The following is a 16,921-nucleotide window of genomic DNA, read 5'->3' as shown; positions in this document are numbered from 1 at the left end:
TGACAGACTTAGAAGTATGTAAACAACTATATAATAAAAGTTCCCAAACGCTGCCTGTAAGAAATCAGGCACATTTTACCATAAGCATTAAACCACTCCGAGCTCTCAGACAGTCTCCAAAGCTGCACCAGCGTGGCAGTAAACTCCTACCAAACCAAACACACAGAAACGAAGAAAGAGCTTCGCAATTCATCGGCTGCAACACAGAACAAAACCCAAGTAGAAACCCGATGGAGTCACGCAGTCAATATAATTTAAGGGAAATAAGGTCGTAATAAGACGTCGAGAGGCAGTGCCTCGCCATCTGCCGGTTCCGTGGTGCCTCCCCCTCAGCGGCTGCCTCGGGCCCGCCGGGCAGCAGGGCCTGTATCTCCCTCGGCGCGGACGGAGCGCAACGTCTCCAGCAAACTCGGCAAGAACTGTGAAGGGGCGAAATGAACTCTGAATTTAAAAAACAGCAAACGAAAACACAAAATCCAGAAGAGTAAAGAGAGGCCGTGCGTCGGCACCAGACAGCGCAGCTCGTCAGGACCCCGCAGAGGACGGCGCGTTGCGTATCGGTGGCGCGTGCCGAGCCCGGCGGCTCAGCAAGCTCTTCTTGGGAGGAGGGCAAAGGAAACAGAAAGACCCACGTTCACAGCAGTTCTCCTCCCCAGACGTGTCCCCGGAGCCGGCGGGGCTCAGTCCTCCCCCTCATTCTCGTTGAGGTCCTCGTCCTCGTCGTCGTCCTCCCCAGCGTACGACACGGGGGTCTCCACCCGGGACCCGCTGTACTGCGACCCGCTGGAGCTCGTGGCCAGCGCCCCGTCCGCGCCGTTGGCCAGGTCACTGCAAGGACAGGAGGTGTCAGTGGCGGCGTCTGCGGCGCCAGAGACGGGCCGGCACCCCCGGGAGGTCCGGGTGTTCTCAACTACACGAACAGAAACGGCAAGCCTTACCCACGTGCAGCACAGAACCCAGCGCCCCCGAGGCTGACGCCACCCGTCACGCCCCCTTCACACATCACCACTGGACGAGGGGCTCCGGCAGGGCCCCGGCAGGGCCCCAGCACTGAGTCCTCCCCATTTATCATCATGTCGGAAGCGAGACTCGGGCACACCAACCGGAAAAGCCCCGAGACTCTCCTCCCAGGCCTCCGCCTGTGACTTCCCTGACCTCCCTGAAGGCTGGGAGCCGGGGAGGAAAGGGGCACCCAGGGAGCGTGTGCTGGCGTGTGCGTGTGTCCGCTTGCGGCAACGCCACCCCAGGCCCCACCCTCAGCTCCTCTGGCGTCCGTGCTGAGCCAGGAAGCTGGGGGTGACGGGCGCGTCTTACTGCAGCCTGCGCCTCCAGGACGGCCCCAAGGACACATGGCTCTTGCAGGTTTTATTCTTTGGAATGCCGGCCCCGGGGGTGGGCCCAGGCGGGGACCACGGACCCAGGGGGCAGAGCTGCGGGGCTGGGCTCTAGGGGCTGGGCCCCTGGCGTGGGCCCAGGCCGGGGGGGTGATGCTAGCATCTGAGGTCGAGGGCACAACCCAGTGCCCCACAAGGCACGGGCAGCGTGCACAGCAAAGGGTGGTCCGGCCCAAAATGCCAACAGGCCCGCAGGGGAGACCCTGGCCTACAACGGAGGGGCTTCAGGAGCCAGAATCCTGGGCAAAGACCCCCGGCTTCAGCCACCGCCCGCGTCCCAGCACAGCGCACACGAGACGCGAAGGGTCAGCTGTGGTCAGTCACGGTCCCAGGGCACCAACGGGAGATGGCCACGCCCACCACGAGGGGAGGGAAGGCGACGTTTCTTCTGAGCTGCGACTTGCTCAGGCACCGTCCCAAGTCATTCAGCGTCTTCATGTCTGAGCTGAACAGCAAGGGAAGGCCCCGAGGGGACCCCGACCTAGAGCTACAACTTGACACAGGTCGTCCAGGCTCCAGACTCGGAGGAGGCCTGTCTCCACGCGGAGACACAGCGGCACCCCCGGGGGGGCCTCACAGCATCCTCTCTGCGCCCAACCTGCGGCCTTCAACTGCTCTCCACAAAACGGAGGAGCTTACTTGGTAAACCGTGAGTCTGTTTGAAGATAACAGGACATGAAAGGGTCAGAACCACCCTGGAAACGCGGCCGTGATACACTTGAATCAGACGGCACGGGGCAGGGGAGGGTGACGACTGAGTAAAAGGGCTCTTGTCCCGCCACGCGGGTCAGGACCCTGAGAGGCCTGTGGCACCACAGAAAGCCCCCAGGGCAGAGCTGCACAGATTCCTAACGTTAAAGGTGTCTTCCCGTTATCAGAAAACCACACGCATGTATCTTGATACCTTTCACTGGTACTTACTGACGCTGCTCTTGGACAAAGTAATCCCACATCTGGGAAAGCCAGCCTGGAGGCCAAGCCAGGAAGAGTGGGAAACTGAGCCATCAGGCGGCTCGTTGCCGCTTTTCTTGTAACTGGGGACCACCTAAACGTTCAACCAGAGGGCAGCTCAATGCACAAAACGGGCCTTTGTAAGAACAGCGCGTCCACCACTAAGGTCAGCTTCTCTTCTGAGATGGTAATGGCTTTGCTTCCCTCTTTAGAAAACCTGACGTGAGCCTCTGAAGTTTAATCAATAAAAAGAATTTCTGCAAGAGGAACGTTTAGGAAACACCCAAATTCCACCTCTTGGTATAACCAGTGTTCAGATGTTACAGACTGGGCTCCACACACAGCGGTAGATTCAGAGTTAAAAACGGAACCAGCCTCAGTCCAAATCCAAACAGATGCAGACATCCTGGGGCCTCCCTCAGCCCCGAAGGTCGACACAGACCCCACGGGCACTGGGGCCCTCACGGGGCGACTCCGCCCCTCCCTCAGGGCCGCACTGTTGCCGGGCCAGCGCTGCACGGGGACCAGAGGACACGGTGCCCGCAGAGCCCCCTCGAAGGCGTGCACATGTGACTTATTAGTCAATTCCATTTTGTTGGACCTACACTCTGCTGATTTCACTTATACTTTAGGAACGTTTACTGATGTTTAGAATTGATATAAATATGTATGACACGTAATACTACATAAAAAATAAAACCACTGTTTTGTCAATACCTAACGTTGGTATTACTTTACATTTATCTTCAAAAAACTAAGACAAACCCTGAGGTCTGACACGTCTGCTCTGTGGGACTGCTAGGTCAAAAGTCAGACACACGTTGACTTAAATGATAAGACGCCTTCAACGATATCAAATACGCTCAGGACAGGGTCACGTGAAAACGGGGCCTCATGTGTGCATTGTGACTGCAAGTGCATTGGAGAGGAAGAAGAGACGGAGGGACGGCCTCTGTCACTCAGGCCGCGGCCGTGGGGTTCAGGGGGCTCTGCCCGCACTTCACTGAAGTACTTTGCAAAAACATAAAAGCTGTGTACTACTTTTAACCTTTAGAGGAAAGAAACCAATCAGAAAAAGCAAATCTCCTTTGCACAAAGGGCGAGCTCTGAGTGACTCTCGGGGGGCATCCGGAGTGGGGGGAGGTCTGCCCTGCTCTGGGCGCCCCGACTCCGGGCGTCCCGCTGCCAGGTGACAGTGGCCCCACCACCCCCAGGCCCCGCCGGGGATGGCAGTTACCTGGCAGAGAGCCTCGTGCCGTTGGCAGTTGAAACAGCCGACGTGACAAAGACACCGCCGAGCGATCCCTGAGCCATTTCTGGAAAGAGAAAGAAAAGAAAGCAAATTTCACAAAGCAGAGACCGCAGGAAGCAGGCCCACGAGCTGAGACGGGACGGCTCTCCAGGCGAGGCCCCTCGGGCCGCCCAGCGCCATGCCCGCTACCAGCCAGAAGGCAGCCCGCTCGCTGGGCCCGGCCACCGGACCAAGCCTCGCGAAGACAGCATGGAAGTCCTCCCTTTACTTCTCTGAATCGGCGCGGCCACGGACGACGCCACCACTGTGCCACGGGAGGGCAACCGCCACCACAGCGCAGAGGCGGGACCCAAGGGGAGGAAGGACCTACGTCGACCCCCGTCCTGGACGCAGCTGTATCGCCAAGAACGGGGGCCGTGGGGAGGGCAGCGGGGGTCCCGCAGGGCAGCTGCTGCATCCAGAGGGGGTGGAGGCGCCCCCACGGGACGCTCTGAGGCCAGACGCCCACTTATTCTGGGCCACTTGGGAGCGCTCGGGGGTAATCCACACCAGAGGCGCAGGGGCAGCGTCTCCTCTCTCACCGCAAAGCCCTTCCCCTCGGCGGCTGGGACCCCCCAGCTCAGCCAACGAGCTGGCAGAACGGACGCCGGGGACCCAGGAGGCTCCCCACACCTGCCGTCGGGGCAGGCCCAGGGCTGCTGAGACGACGCTTTTCTCGGTCACTCTGCTGCAGTGACTAAGCCACTCCCTGGGGTTGGGTCCACGCCTGCCACGCTCCTCACAGACCTGGGGCCCTACCTGGAAGGTGAGATCCTGACGTAACGCCTGCACCGTATGAACCACACGGCTCGGCCTTGTCGCCACCCCCCCGCCCCCCTGTCCCGAGGGGCCACGGCCCCGCCAGATGGCGTCCTGCTGCTGCCGCACCGGCACCCCACAGCCCGCCACCGTCCCACGTCCCACGTCCCATCTGTCTCTGCTCTGGGCACCGGGCGCGAGCCAACCCCAGCGGAGGGGGCGGGCGTCCCGTCCAGGACGGAGCGGACCTGTCACGTAGGGTTCCAGCGCCTTCGGCACCAAACTTCTCGCCACCTTCAGGTCGTCGGCGGAGCAACTCCCGGACTCCAGCCCGCAGGCCATCCCCATGCGCTTCAGCACCTCGATGTCATCGTGGATTTCAAACGTGTTGTCGAAGTTAAACAGGTACTCAAACCTAGAGGAGAAAGTCACCGTCAGAAGAGCGCCGTCTCCACGACAGAGTTGGACACCTGGCTCGGGGGCCCGACCGGGACACCCCACTCACCCCAAACCTCCCTCAGCCACACAACCCACCACCTCAGCGCCAGCAACCAGGGAGCGCGGGCGGCACCTACGCAGCCCGGGGCTGCCGGCCGCCCCAGGACGCCCCGGGCTGGGCCCTGAGCACCGCCTGCTGTCCTGACAACACCCCTCCTTCCCGAGGAGCCGCACACTCAGGGAAGGGAGGACACCTGCAAGGTAATGACGCTGAAAAGATCGTACTTGGTGGCTACAAGCTAGACCCGCAGCAAATCAACCAGATGGGCCACCTTCTCTCTGCCCCCGCCCCCCGACCAGGCGTCTTCACGCGGCCAAGGCCCCTCCCACCACGACCTACTTGTCGTTGGAAATGCTGCAGTCGATGACCGTCTTCTTGCTGGTGTTCACGATGATGAAAGGCAGGTGGATGACGGAGTTGGCGGGGGGCGGCCGGCTGGCCTGCTGCTCCGCCTGGCGGTTCCTCTGCACCAGGTTCTTAAAGGCGATTTGCTAAAAAGATGCACGATTGATGCGCACCCACACCTGCTGCCACCGGCCACCTACCCCTCCCTGGGCGTCCTCAGCGGCCCTGCCCGGCACCCCTCAGAGACCAGAGCAAACACGCGGAGGGGGGCCGACGCCAGCAAACGGCAATCCCGCTGCCCCCACGGCAGGCGCTGCGTTACCTGCAGGATAAGCTCCTGGAGCTGCGACTGTTTCTGCTTTATCCTTTCCAGCCTTCTCTGTCTCTCCACCTTCAAAGACAAGCCATCGGCATGAGACATCATCACAACTGGTTTTCACAGCATATTTTAAAATCCAAGGCAACACAGGGTCACCGAGGAAAGGTCCTCGCCGAAGACGTGTGCCCTGGGCCTGACGGTGGGGCAACAGAAGAACCTAGAACGTGGCAGACGCTGCGGGCACAGGCCAGTTTCTCTTAACCTCAAAACTACACGAGCTTCTTCCGTCTTCTCGTCTTCTGGACACGGCTATGGTGTCTTTTTGAAAACCCCACAAACTGGGATGCAGCGTTCACCCACACTGGGGGAAACCCCCCCGGACCGGGCCGACTGCCCTGCCACCAGTGTCCGCGGCCCCAGACGGCCGGAGGGTCACCGTCAAGTGGGAAAGCACGGACGTGATCAGGGGCTTCAGGACGCGGGGAGACCTGCCCCCCACCGCCGCCCAAGACGCTCAGCAGGCGCCAGTGGTGCAGACGACCGACGCCTGCTAGGAACACGCGGCGGACGCAGGGCTGGAGGTACCTCTAGGTTCTGACACTCCTGGGCGGAGTTGGTGGGCAGACCGATCCACTTGATCTCCTTCTTCTCCTTGGAGATGATGTTCATGGCCATCAGCACGTTCAGGGCGTCGTAGACCCGCCGTCTGATGTTCTTCTGGTCGTAAGCCTGGCAGAGACAGAGGGAGATCTCCAGACAGCCCCAAACCCGAGCACACTCAAGGCTGGGCACCGTCCGCAGCCCCCGTGAGGCAGCCCCCCGCACGGCCCCGCTCGGCCCGCCAGCCCAGGCAGGGGGCGTCGCCACGGGGAGGCGGCCGACACACGGGGCCGGAGCCGGTGCGCGCTGTGGAAGCGCCGGGGACGCGGGGGCATCACCACACAAGCGGGCCGGGAGACCTTTGGAAGTGCTTTCAGAGCTTCTCTGCATGTCTGAGGCTGTCTGAGACACAGACAGAGGGCCGGGGTGTCCCGCCCCGCCAGCCTCGCGGCCCTGCCAGCCCCGCCGGCCCCGCCGCGCACACGCTCACCGACTCGTTCGGTAAGATGTGGTTGTCCGCGGCGCTGAACTCTGCCACCAGCTCGTCCGCCACCTCGTTGTAGGACGTGGTCCCCTTCCGCTGCACCTTCTCGCAGACCTTCATGGAGAAATGCCTCAGCCCCTTGCCGTTCTTCTCCCCTTTCCTGCTACGCTTCCTTCAAAGACACAACAGGAGAGCAGTGGCCTCAGCACACAGCGCCAGCCCAGGATCCAGACCCGCCTCCTAGGACCGGCGGGCGCCTCGAGGGGTCCCGCGGGCTGCGCTCAGCAGAGCAGGGACGGGAGCCTGGCTCCGTCTCCCCGTCCAGGGACCCCCTCCTTCCTTTAAAGGCTGGAGAACAAACTTAAGTGGCCGGACCTTACACGTGTATCTTCAGCTCTCGGGAAAAGTGGGGCACGTGACCCAAAGGGCAGACCCCAGGACACGTCCGATGTGTATCGGGACGCCAGACAACGCTGCTTCTTAAAAAGATGTCGACCGACATCAGGGGTTATGGAAGTTCTGCTGCACATACAGGAATCTGGGGGCAAACGTGAGCCAGTGCAGACACCCTGATGGCCACGTGGCCGCCGGCGCCCAGCGCTGAGGCTGGAGCGCTTCCCCTCGGCGGGGAGCCCCAGCGTCCGACCTTCCTGAGTCGCCACAGCGAGGAAACGGTCGCCCCAAGTTTCCAACTGACGAATTGCGGGAGCTGATGGTTTTTGCTTTAGAACCAAAAATACAGACACGATTCTACATCTTTGCTTTTGTTTGCTCTTAGGGAAAGTTGCACAGCTGACCTCTGAGTAAAGTCGCTTTCACATCGCTTTGCTTTTGGAGGAAAGGAACAGGGTGGTGTGGCCGTCACACAGGGCTGTCCCCATGGCCACATTTAGCTGTTTAGGAGAAGCTGCTGCGAAACCCGCCACGTTTATTGGGGTTCGAGAAACGGTACTTTCTGGTACAGACAGCGCAAAGTGTGAAAGTTACCGCTGCGTTGAGAAGCCAGAGCCCACCCCCAAAACCGCAGTGGAGTCACCACCCCCAAAACCGCAGGGCGGCGCGGTCCACGCGTCTACTCCGGGCACGCGCTGGCCAGGGCCCGATCCTCTGGCGTGCTGGTCGGCCACGTAGCCAGAGGCTGGGGGGTAAATTCTAGGCAAGTGCTCACCCGGCAGACCAAGGTGAGGGGTCTGAAGACTGGTTCTGGGAGACAAAGTGGGTGTTAGGGGTGTGTGGGCTTCCTACCACGATAGTGTTGGGCGCTGCAGGTCTCTGAGGCGTACCAATTACCTACAGTCAGAAGAGACAATTCAAAACAGTCAGAATCTCCTCCACACGATGCTGCCGCTTCATCACTCTCGTTACCTACAGCCGCCGCCGAGCTCTATTAACCACAAAGGTCAGAGAACAGTCACGTGGGCACCCAACGGGGACACCTGGAGCCCTGGGCAGCGGGGGACGCCTGGCGGCCTGGCCGGGCCTGGAGACGACTCCGAGGGGGACTCCCACGTTCCTCTTTTACTTCCTTTCCTTTCAGTGACACGAGACAGGATAAAACGCTATGCTTCAGCGGTGCTAAAATGAGGCCCCAAATGAAGAAGAAAAGGAACGCAGGGCTAGCGAGGCTTGCCAAGCGGGGAGCCCCGGGCACCCCAGACAGCACGGGGCGGAGGAGGGGCAATGGCACCGGGGCCGCCCCCGACATCCACACACCCGTCCCTGCACAGAAGGCGTCTTCTGACACCAAACGCTCAGAACTCTGGTCCCATCCGTCAACAGTCACACATTACGGGGACACGGGGACACTGCCTCATCCAGCCACGTAAAATCCTAGCTTCCCAAAGAGCTCGTGCCCGACCCAGGAAACCACTCGAAGCACCGTTTCCTGGTGACTGCACGGGGTTGGCGCCGAACGTGTCAGCACTGGTCCCCAGCACTGGGCGCGTGGAGAGCAGGCTGTGTCCGGGCTATTTTAAGCTGGACACTCCCGCTAGTCCGCTGCTTAGTGGGATAAGGGCTACCTGCCGAGGCCCTGGGACAGCTGACCTGGCACGTTGCAAATTATCCCTAAGCCCAGGTCACCTGTCAATGTTAATGAGCCGCAAAAGCCACAGGAAGGAGAACAGCTCAGCTGAGCCTCGTTCTTTTAATTCACGCCCCCAGTGACTGAGGCATCGTCACCGTGTTTTTCAAACTGCAGGTCACTCTCATCCCAAAGACATGCGATCAAATAGCTAGCGCTCTGGAAAGTGAGACAGGATGGAAACGAGGGTGAAGCCCCAGAGGCGAGGGCCCCGGGTCTCGGCGGGAGGCGCGTGCAGCCAAAGCCCGTGGCCACTGGCTCGGGAACCTCGAGACCCGTCCCTCTCAGCACTCAGCCCGCTACGTCCTCAGGAGAGCAGGCTCGGGACGCTGGCCCAGCCCTGCGTGGCCGGCAGAGGCCAGGCTGCTGCCGCTGCCCCCAAGAGGGGTGCCCAGCCTCGGTGTCACTGCCCCACCGGACACAAGGGCCCACTCCACCGTCCACCCCTAAGGACACCTCCCGTGGGTTCCACTGTTCTGCAAGGAGAACAGAGCACCAGGCACACAGCAGCGCCCAACAGGTGCTCACTGCAAGGGCAGCCTCCTTCGACAACAGGACAGGTGAGCGGGGAGCGCACCCTGGGCCGGCGGGCCACTGCCCACAGCCCCGCGGAGGACACCACAGGTGTCCCCTCACTCCCCTCTTTTCACTATTTTCCATGGACTTCCCTCCTGTGGGAACCTGCCAGCTCTTCTGCTTTTAGCCCTGTGTCTGTAGAGATGGACAGGCATCTGTGGCGGGCCAGCTTTAACTCTGAGAACGGGCATTTCCACAACTAGCTGGGCTCCGAGACGGCTTGGGGCAAGTCAGCAGTGGAACTTCAGGTGGATAAGCTGCAGGTCGGAAAGGCACCACCAGAAAACTCTTCACGTTAGCTTCCTCCCAACTATTTAAACTGGTACTAATGACAGAACTGTTGCTATAATCACCAAGCTATTCTCAGGCGTGACTCTGCTATAACGTAACGCACAGTACCTATAAAATAAAATGATGTGGATTATAACTTCTATCAAAAGGACATTTATTGGATATCTGTGACGTGCCCAGCAAGGCCTAGGACTCCCACACACCACGGATTTGAAAAATCACAGCAATGCTGCTGAGCAAACGTGGTCCCAGCTCCCTGACGGGGGAGGCCACACCGCTGCCCGGGGCCGCCGGGCGGGGCGGTGGGCGCTGAACGCCCCTCCTCGCACGGCCCCGTGGAGCCCTGAGTCCCGTCGGGAAGGGAGCCGCCAAACCCCACAGGTGGGAGCTGACGGGCCGGTGGGAGTACTTGGAGGAGAGGCGCCTGGCACAGTCCCAGGAGCGCAGGCCCGCCTCTGACCCCCTCCCATCGGCCAGGATGGGCAGGGAAGCCCCCGCCCTGCAGCACCTGACGGCCGGCAGAGCCCTGAGGCCGCCGTGAGGCCCGCACGGACACCAGTCTCGAGTCCCGGGCCGGCAATCGGCCCGCCCTGAGGAGGGCCCAGGCCCGGGAGCGGCCAGCCCGCACCAGCTCGCGGTGGTGCGGGCCCAAGAGCACGCGTCACCCCAGGAAACACCATCAGGGCAGACGCGGGACCAGTGTGGCCGGCGGGGAAGCTGCCCTGGCCTGGCCGGGTTCCGCCGTCCAGCGGCACACACAGGAAGGCCCAAGCCGGGGGAGGACACACGGCACTGGCCACGTGCTCCTGAAACCTGCGGGCCCAGGAAGGGAAGCCACAGGGCCAACCGTGCACCACCCTCCCGGCCTTACCACTTGCTGAGCGATGTTGACATTGGACTGTCCGAACGTTTTTGGCAAGAGCTGCTTCCCAAGCGTGTTTACTGTGGAGGGATGAACGGCCACTAAGGACACCACACCTGCAACGCAAGGAGACCAGAGGTCACGCCCTTCCTGAACTGAGGCTCCAAGTGCCAGTGTCAGGGGGAAGCTGCCCCTTGGGAGACAGCCTGACTGCCCCCGACCGTGTTAGACCCGCGGTCCGCCGCGAGCCGCTACGAAGCCGATGCCCAAATCTGAGGGGGCTGCACCCACGCTGCCACTCTCCCTACGATGACCCCTACCCGCCCCTGTGCCCTCGCGTCCAGGGATCGGGGGCTCCGGGGCACCCAGGCCGTCACCAACCTACCCGACCCCTGTGGGCTGTCTGCCCACCGACAGAATGCTCTGCTGGGACCACAGGCCCCGAAGCTAAACGGCTCTTCAAGTCTGCAATTCTAAGACAATTACAGAACTTCACAGTTGGAACTAACTCGTATTCCAACACCTCTCTGTGTGTTGGCAACCTGGCGTAGAAATCTAACGATCTGCTTTTGCTCGAGAAGTAGAATCCGCTTCTGTTTCCAGGAGGAGTGACTTGTGAGGAGCTGCCACCTCTGTGACAGTCAGATAACCTAACACAGAGCTGGGGAAACACCTCAGGGGGGACGGAAACTTTCCTCCCCTCAGCACGAGCCCGCTGAGAGCGCTGTGTGCCCACACCAGCCTCGGCCCCAGGGATACAACGGTGAACCCCTTGCCCCGCCGACACCAGAGGGCACGCGTGCCCGGGGAAACCGGCAGGCGGGCCCGGGGGCACGAGCGTCCTGGAAGGGCCGGGACGTCTCAGGTGAGAAGACATGGATTTCCAGCCCCACTGGAGGGACGGAGAAGCCCCGTGTGGACAGGACCCCCCGGTTCCCTAAAGCACACGGGCTCCGGGCCCCCAGGGTGGGTGGCGGGGGTTCTACAGGCGGGGAGCCTTGCACCAGGCTGCCACCGGAGGGCGTTTTCCTTCACTTCCACCAGGTTCAGCAAGAGGGAGAGACACGGCCTTCCGTCTGGCCTGGTCCGAGGTCTCATTTTTGAACTCTTCACAATCCATGCATTTTAAATACACTTCTTCAAATTCCAGTAAACAATGAATTCTGATGCTACGTACGAACAATGAATCATTTCTATTAACCTAAGTTGACGAAGACAGATATGCATCCTTCAACTGCCTAAATATTAATATTTTTACCAATCAACACCAAAACAATTTAAACTATTGGCTGTAAGCAAAATAGGTTTATCTGCTTTGAGTTTTTTATATTTCTCTAAAAATAGAGACCTGTATCTTAACAAAAACAAATATTTAAAAAATTGTTTTGGATATGAGAAACATTTTTTAAAAGACACAAAATTACTCTGTTTTGCACTGAGAGATTTAAACTACGCTCAGGCAATCAAACACACCACGTCCAGATTTACACACGGATAAGTAACTAGGAAGTTTAAAAATACGGAATCGCTTATTTTCACTAAAAAGAATAACTTTTTTTTCAATTTGCAAACGATTCCGTTTTCAACCACCCGTGAGCGCAGAAGCTCGCCGGGTCAAAGCCCACAGCAGCTGTCCGGCACGGCTCCTGGCGCCGGTCTTTAAAGCCATTTGTCCGTCGTTATGCGGAGGCCGCATCCACGGAGGGCTGCATGGCCACCTCGCCGCCGGTCTGCAGGTCCGGCTGCGACACCCAGCCGCTACCCGGGCTCCCGCCTTTGCCCAGCTCGGGGCGGGGAGAACTCGGGGGTGGACCGGGCCAGCCCCTCCTCACCTGCACCCATGCCGCCTGTCCCACCCCGGGGATCTTCCCCTTGCGTGTACGCTGCAAATACAAGTAATAACTTTGCAGGCAGCCTTAGCGCCAGTACACAGCACGCACAGAATCACGAATGCCATTTCACTGTCTCTGCCGAAAAGCTCCCCACTCCGCCCGGCCAGCAGCTACCGCGCTCAGAGCGTTCACTGCGTCTTCCACGCTTCCCACACACGCCCACGCATCCACGGACAATGTGAGTGCTGTTTGCGGGCCTTTACATCTAGAAGGTAGTACGTGCTGTACGCATTCTGCAACTCTGATGCTGATGTTTTTGAAACTGACCCACAGAGAGATCTAGCTGACTTCCTCTAAGGCTGGGCCGATTCCATTTTAATATCAGGTGTAACTATACAAACATACAATGTAATATCTACATGTTCCCGGTGCCCCTTCTCCAAGGGAACCTGGGTCCCAGGTGACCTTCTGCGTCACGGGATTCAGCCCAGCGCTGGCCTGCGGCTGTTCTGCGGCACGGGTACGTGCACGCACGCACCCCAACACCCTCTCCCAGGTTTCTGACAACTGTTGACTCAGTTGAGATTGGCTACTTTTGGTCAACGTCGGGCATGGAATGGTATTCCGCTTTTGGTTTAATCTGGCCAGAGCAATCAGAATGCTTTACACGTTTTCCTGATAAACGTGCCACACACAACCCATTTATGGGGGCGGGGGCGTAACATCTCAGCCACAGGGAGGTTAAATTATAACACAAGCTAGGAATCTGCTCCCTAGACATAACACCGCTTTAGCCATAAAACGTATACAAAGCCTTTCTTAAGGGAACTACCAAACAAAGTATTTTCAAATATAACATTATGAACTAAAGAATTCCTTTCAAAAAAGCGAGTTAAGAATATATACTGTCTGACCTGTTATAACCATTAACAGAAAAAGGATTCTAAAATTATTACATAGGTTTATCATTAGTAACCATATCATTAATATCCAGAGGTTTTAAGATACCTTGAAGTATGAAAACGTGAGGTTTAGTGTTTTCTTGAGAATAATTTTAAGCAAACGTTTAACAATTTCCAGAACCTAATGTTTGAAGAGTTACTATTTGCCTGCCATGCTACAAATACCCTGTGGGCTAACGTGGCCAAAAGGGTCAGGGCAAGGCGGCCACTCGCACGCTGGGTCTTCCCAGCCCCGCCAGCCGCTGGCCTCACTGGCACTGGAAGAGCCCGGCGGCTTCCTTGGTTCTCAGGCATCAGCGGGAGCTGCCCTCCTGGGCCATTACAGCGGCCACACCTGCCCACGTGGACACACCACTCACGGGCAGGCCCTGCGGGAGCTCCCGCATAGATCAAGGGGCAGCATTCACGGGCCTGGGGCGCCCTCTGGCCGTCTTGGCGCCCTGACCCCGGCCACTCCTGGGCGACTCCCCACCACGTCCTGGGGAGCAGCCTTCCACCTCCCCGAGAACCATCCCCACCTGGAACGTCCTCTGAGCCCCCGCCCTGCCCCAGGGGGCCACAACGGGGAGGGGCACCTCGTCCTCCTACAACAGGCCTCCCAGCAATACCGGAAGCTGAGTTCACCCTGCGGGTGTGTGTCTGGAGGGTAGGTTCCGAGTCTCAAGAATCGTAAAGTGACACCAAGCCTCCAGCCGCACGTCACTACTAAGTTCTCGCCTCTGCTGCCCGAGAAGCCCATCCTCAGGCTGAGGGACAGAGTGACCCGGAGTGACCCGCGTCCCCAGAGGACGCCCCTCACCAGTGAGATGAGGACCCGCCCTGGGAAACAGCACGTCCCGGGAGTGGAAGATGGTGGCCTACGCGCACCTGGTACTCAGGAGCCCAGAGCTGCCATCGGGCCACAAAAGGTGGCACCAGATGTTGCCGGGAGAGGACAACACAGGTCCCAGGACACCACGTGCATGGACACCAGGTGTCAGACGCTCCCGAGGAAACGTGCACTTAAACACACGTTTACGTCTTCAACTGCACCCTTGGGTACGATCAGCGCTTTTTTTCAGTGAACACGTATTATCTGTTTGATGAAAACTTTCCAATTTGAAAGGCAACAGCAAGCATGCCGAAGGCAGACACAGATCAGAGGAAGGAAGGCCCTGCAGCTGCGGCCCCGCACGGCACGGCCTGGTCCACCAGGCATCACAGGCCAGCACCTCGAGGTGGGCGTCCTTCTGACCCAGCAAATCCACAGCTGGGAGACCGGCTCAAACACACCCACTAGCAGGCGTCCATCCCGTGTCCCTACAGGAAGGAAACTGCAAAGCTTGGGGCCCCTGGGAAGAGGGCCCGCAACGCCCCGCCCCACCCCCTCCCCTCAATCCCAAGGGTGCAGACAGACGTCGAGGCTCATTCAGGACACAGCGCGGACGAGGAGACGCCGCTCTCTCACGGGGGCACCGCGCACGTGCAGGCTTGAGGTGGGCTTCACGGGCATCAGCGTGGCTGCCCTGAGGCGGAAGGAGTATCCGTGCCCTGTGCTGTGTTCTCTTCCTCACACTTTTCCCGAATCTCTGCATATAGCACGCAACTTACTAACCAAAATAAACTGCGGCGCTGACCCCGGTCCTTCGGGGGCTCCAGGCAGGCAGCTCCCCAAGTGGGGCTCCCACCGCTGACAGGGGTCTTCACGTCAGGGCACTCACACCCACCCCACACTAGACACACTTATCCAGAGACGTGCCTTCCCGAGACGGGCGCCCTTACCTTTTCCAGGACTAAGGTTCTGGTCGATGAAGACCTTGAGTTCCCCGTTGGCTTCAATTAGACCGGCCTGTGGGGGCAACGACAACACAGTGAGCAGGCGTGGGGAGCGCGGCAGTCCATCCAGCAACCCGCCGCTCGCACACCTCGCCGTCCCCACGCAGCCGCGAGGCCCGGGGGCATGTGCTGGCTCACCCACCGTGATCGGCTCTCAGCAGCGGGAAAAGGATCCTGTCAGCCTCTGAAGCTCAGCCTTTGGGACACCGTGCAACACTTCCCTTAGTTATCAACTAAGTCACATGGCATTTCACATTGGGGATCAGCGATGCGTAACCACGGGTGGGCCACCGGGAAAGCAAACTGGTGCTCTGGCCTGAGAAGAGCACCTTTGGTTCCGTCAGCGTGCCGGACACCGCGCTCCCAGCATCAGGACAGACCTCTGTGCATGGGGGGCGTGGGCCTGGGGCCCGGGGCGTGTCCGTCCCCGCCCTTCACGGCCACGGGATGCACCCAACACCCCCCAGCGCCCCCCTCGTCCCAGGGCGACCAGAGGGGCACAGGGCGGCACCTCACGGTCAAGAGTATTTGGGGCACCAGCACGATGGGCCGCTTGAACGAAAGAAGCGTGTGCCCGACACGTGCGACTACGGAGGGCTCGGAGCACCACCCAAACTGTCACAGTGACGGCCTCGGGTGAGACACGCTGGGGACCCGGACCTCCACAGACCAGCCACGGTACCGCCCTGCCCGCCCGCGTCAGGCCGTGTGGCGGCAGCCTCCCCACGTCTGGGAACCGCCAGCGTTTCTCTGCTCTGCCAAGCGCCAGGAGGGGCACCTGCAGCCACACCCTGGACCCAGCGGCTCTGCTCGGAGCGGGGCCCGAATCCAGCCCTCCCGACCGGACCTGGCCGCCAGACACGGATATGTGCGTATGTGCACATACAGACGCACACAGACACGCATGCACGTAAACACACACACACCCCAACGCACACCACACGCTCACACGTCCACACACACGCTCACACGTCCACACACACACGCTCACACACGCTCACACGCCCATATACACAGCAACGCACACCTCGCACGTGCCCGCAACAACCAGGTGTGAAAACAAAAGCTAATGGAGACCCTGCCCAGCGCCCCCCGAGACCGGCCGTGGAGAAGCCCACCTCAGCCCCGCACCGAGGTGGGGCTGGGCGGGCACGTCCGTGAGGCGCTCAAACGCACGCACATCCCCCACGGGTAGACGGGGGAGCCCCCCGACCTGCTGAGGCCCCAGACAAAGGCAGGCCCCACGGGGGAGGGGCCACCCACAAGCTGAGCCCAGCAACGCCCTGTGGCCGTTTCCTGACCCCCCAAGAAAACGAGAGGGAGGACCAAGTGCCTGACCACCAGGACCGCCGCGGATCACGGCTGGGGAGCCCGCATCTCACGGGTCCCAGAAACGCCCCAGTAATGCAGGCTCGGAGCCCCAGAGCCCCAGAGCGAAGACCCGCCACGGCCAGGAAGGGCCGTATAAGGACGCGCACCTGAAAGAGGCGACGAGAGAGGCTGGTCCCCCTCGCCTGGACGGCAGCACCGGGCAGGGGGCCCCAGGCCCCCCGCCCTTCCCTCCGGCTTCCGTGTTCCCCGTCCTGCTCCCCCAGAGCTGACTCCGCGTGGACGCTGCAGCCGCAGAGCAGAGACCCGATGCGGACATGCCAGCTGGCGGTCAAGGAGGTCTGCCTGCCCCCATGACGAGGCCAGTGCCCGCAGGGCGCAGGGGCGGCCCGCCCTGGGGACCAGCGTCCCCTGCGCCGAACAATGCCGCTGTCCCCGTCGGCCCGGGCCCCGACGCCTCCGGCCTGCTCGGTTCTCACGCTTGGCCCGCAGCGACGTGACCCACGATAGCTCGGCAGCTCACGCCCAG

The 16,921-nt window shown here is 60.4% G+C and overlaps 1 protein-coding gene across 4 annotated transcripts in view; it reads right to left on the bottom strand.

Moving 5' to 3' along the window:
• Positions 1-483: 483 nt before the first annotated feature.
• TFDP1 (transcription factor Dp-1) overlaps positions 484-16,921 on the bottom strand; it is a 29,293-nt gene continuing 12,855 nt past the window's right edge. For all 4 annotated transcript variants that reach the window (XM_030856662.3, XM_060287947.2, XM_060287949.2 and 1 more), the window contains exons 3-12: positions 15,010-15,076; positions 10,464-10,570; positions 7,811-7,932; positions 6,649-6,814; positions 6,144-6,287; positions 5,562-5,630; positions 5,234-5,385; positions 4,644-4,810; positions 3,583-3,661; positions 484-828 (exon numbers count right to left, since the gene is read on the bottom strand). In XM_030856662.3, the coding sequence (XP_030712522.1) occupies positions 681-828; positions 3,583-3,661; positions 4,644-4,810; positions 5,234-5,385; positions 5,562-5,630; positions 6,144-6,287; positions 6,649-6,814; positions 7,811-7,932; positions 10,464-10,570; positions 15,010-15,076 (1,221 nt within the window). In that variant the 3' untranslated portion in view covers positions 484-680. The remainder of the gene's footprint in view (positions 829-3,582; positions 3,662-4,643; positions 4,811-5,233; positions 5,386-5,561; positions 5,631-6,143; positions 6,288-6,648; positions 6,815-7,810; positions 7,933-10,463; positions 10,571-15,009; positions 15,077-16,921) is intronic.

Source organism: Globicephala melas, chromosome 18, assembly GCF_963455315.2.
Source record: "Globicephala melas chromosome 18, mGloMel1.2, whole genome shotgun sequence".
Lineage (NCBI taxonomy): Eukaryota > Metazoa > Chordata > Mammalia > Artiodactyla > Delphinidae > Globicephala > Globicephala melas.
This window is presented reverse-complemented; position numbering and strand designations above follow the sequence as displayed.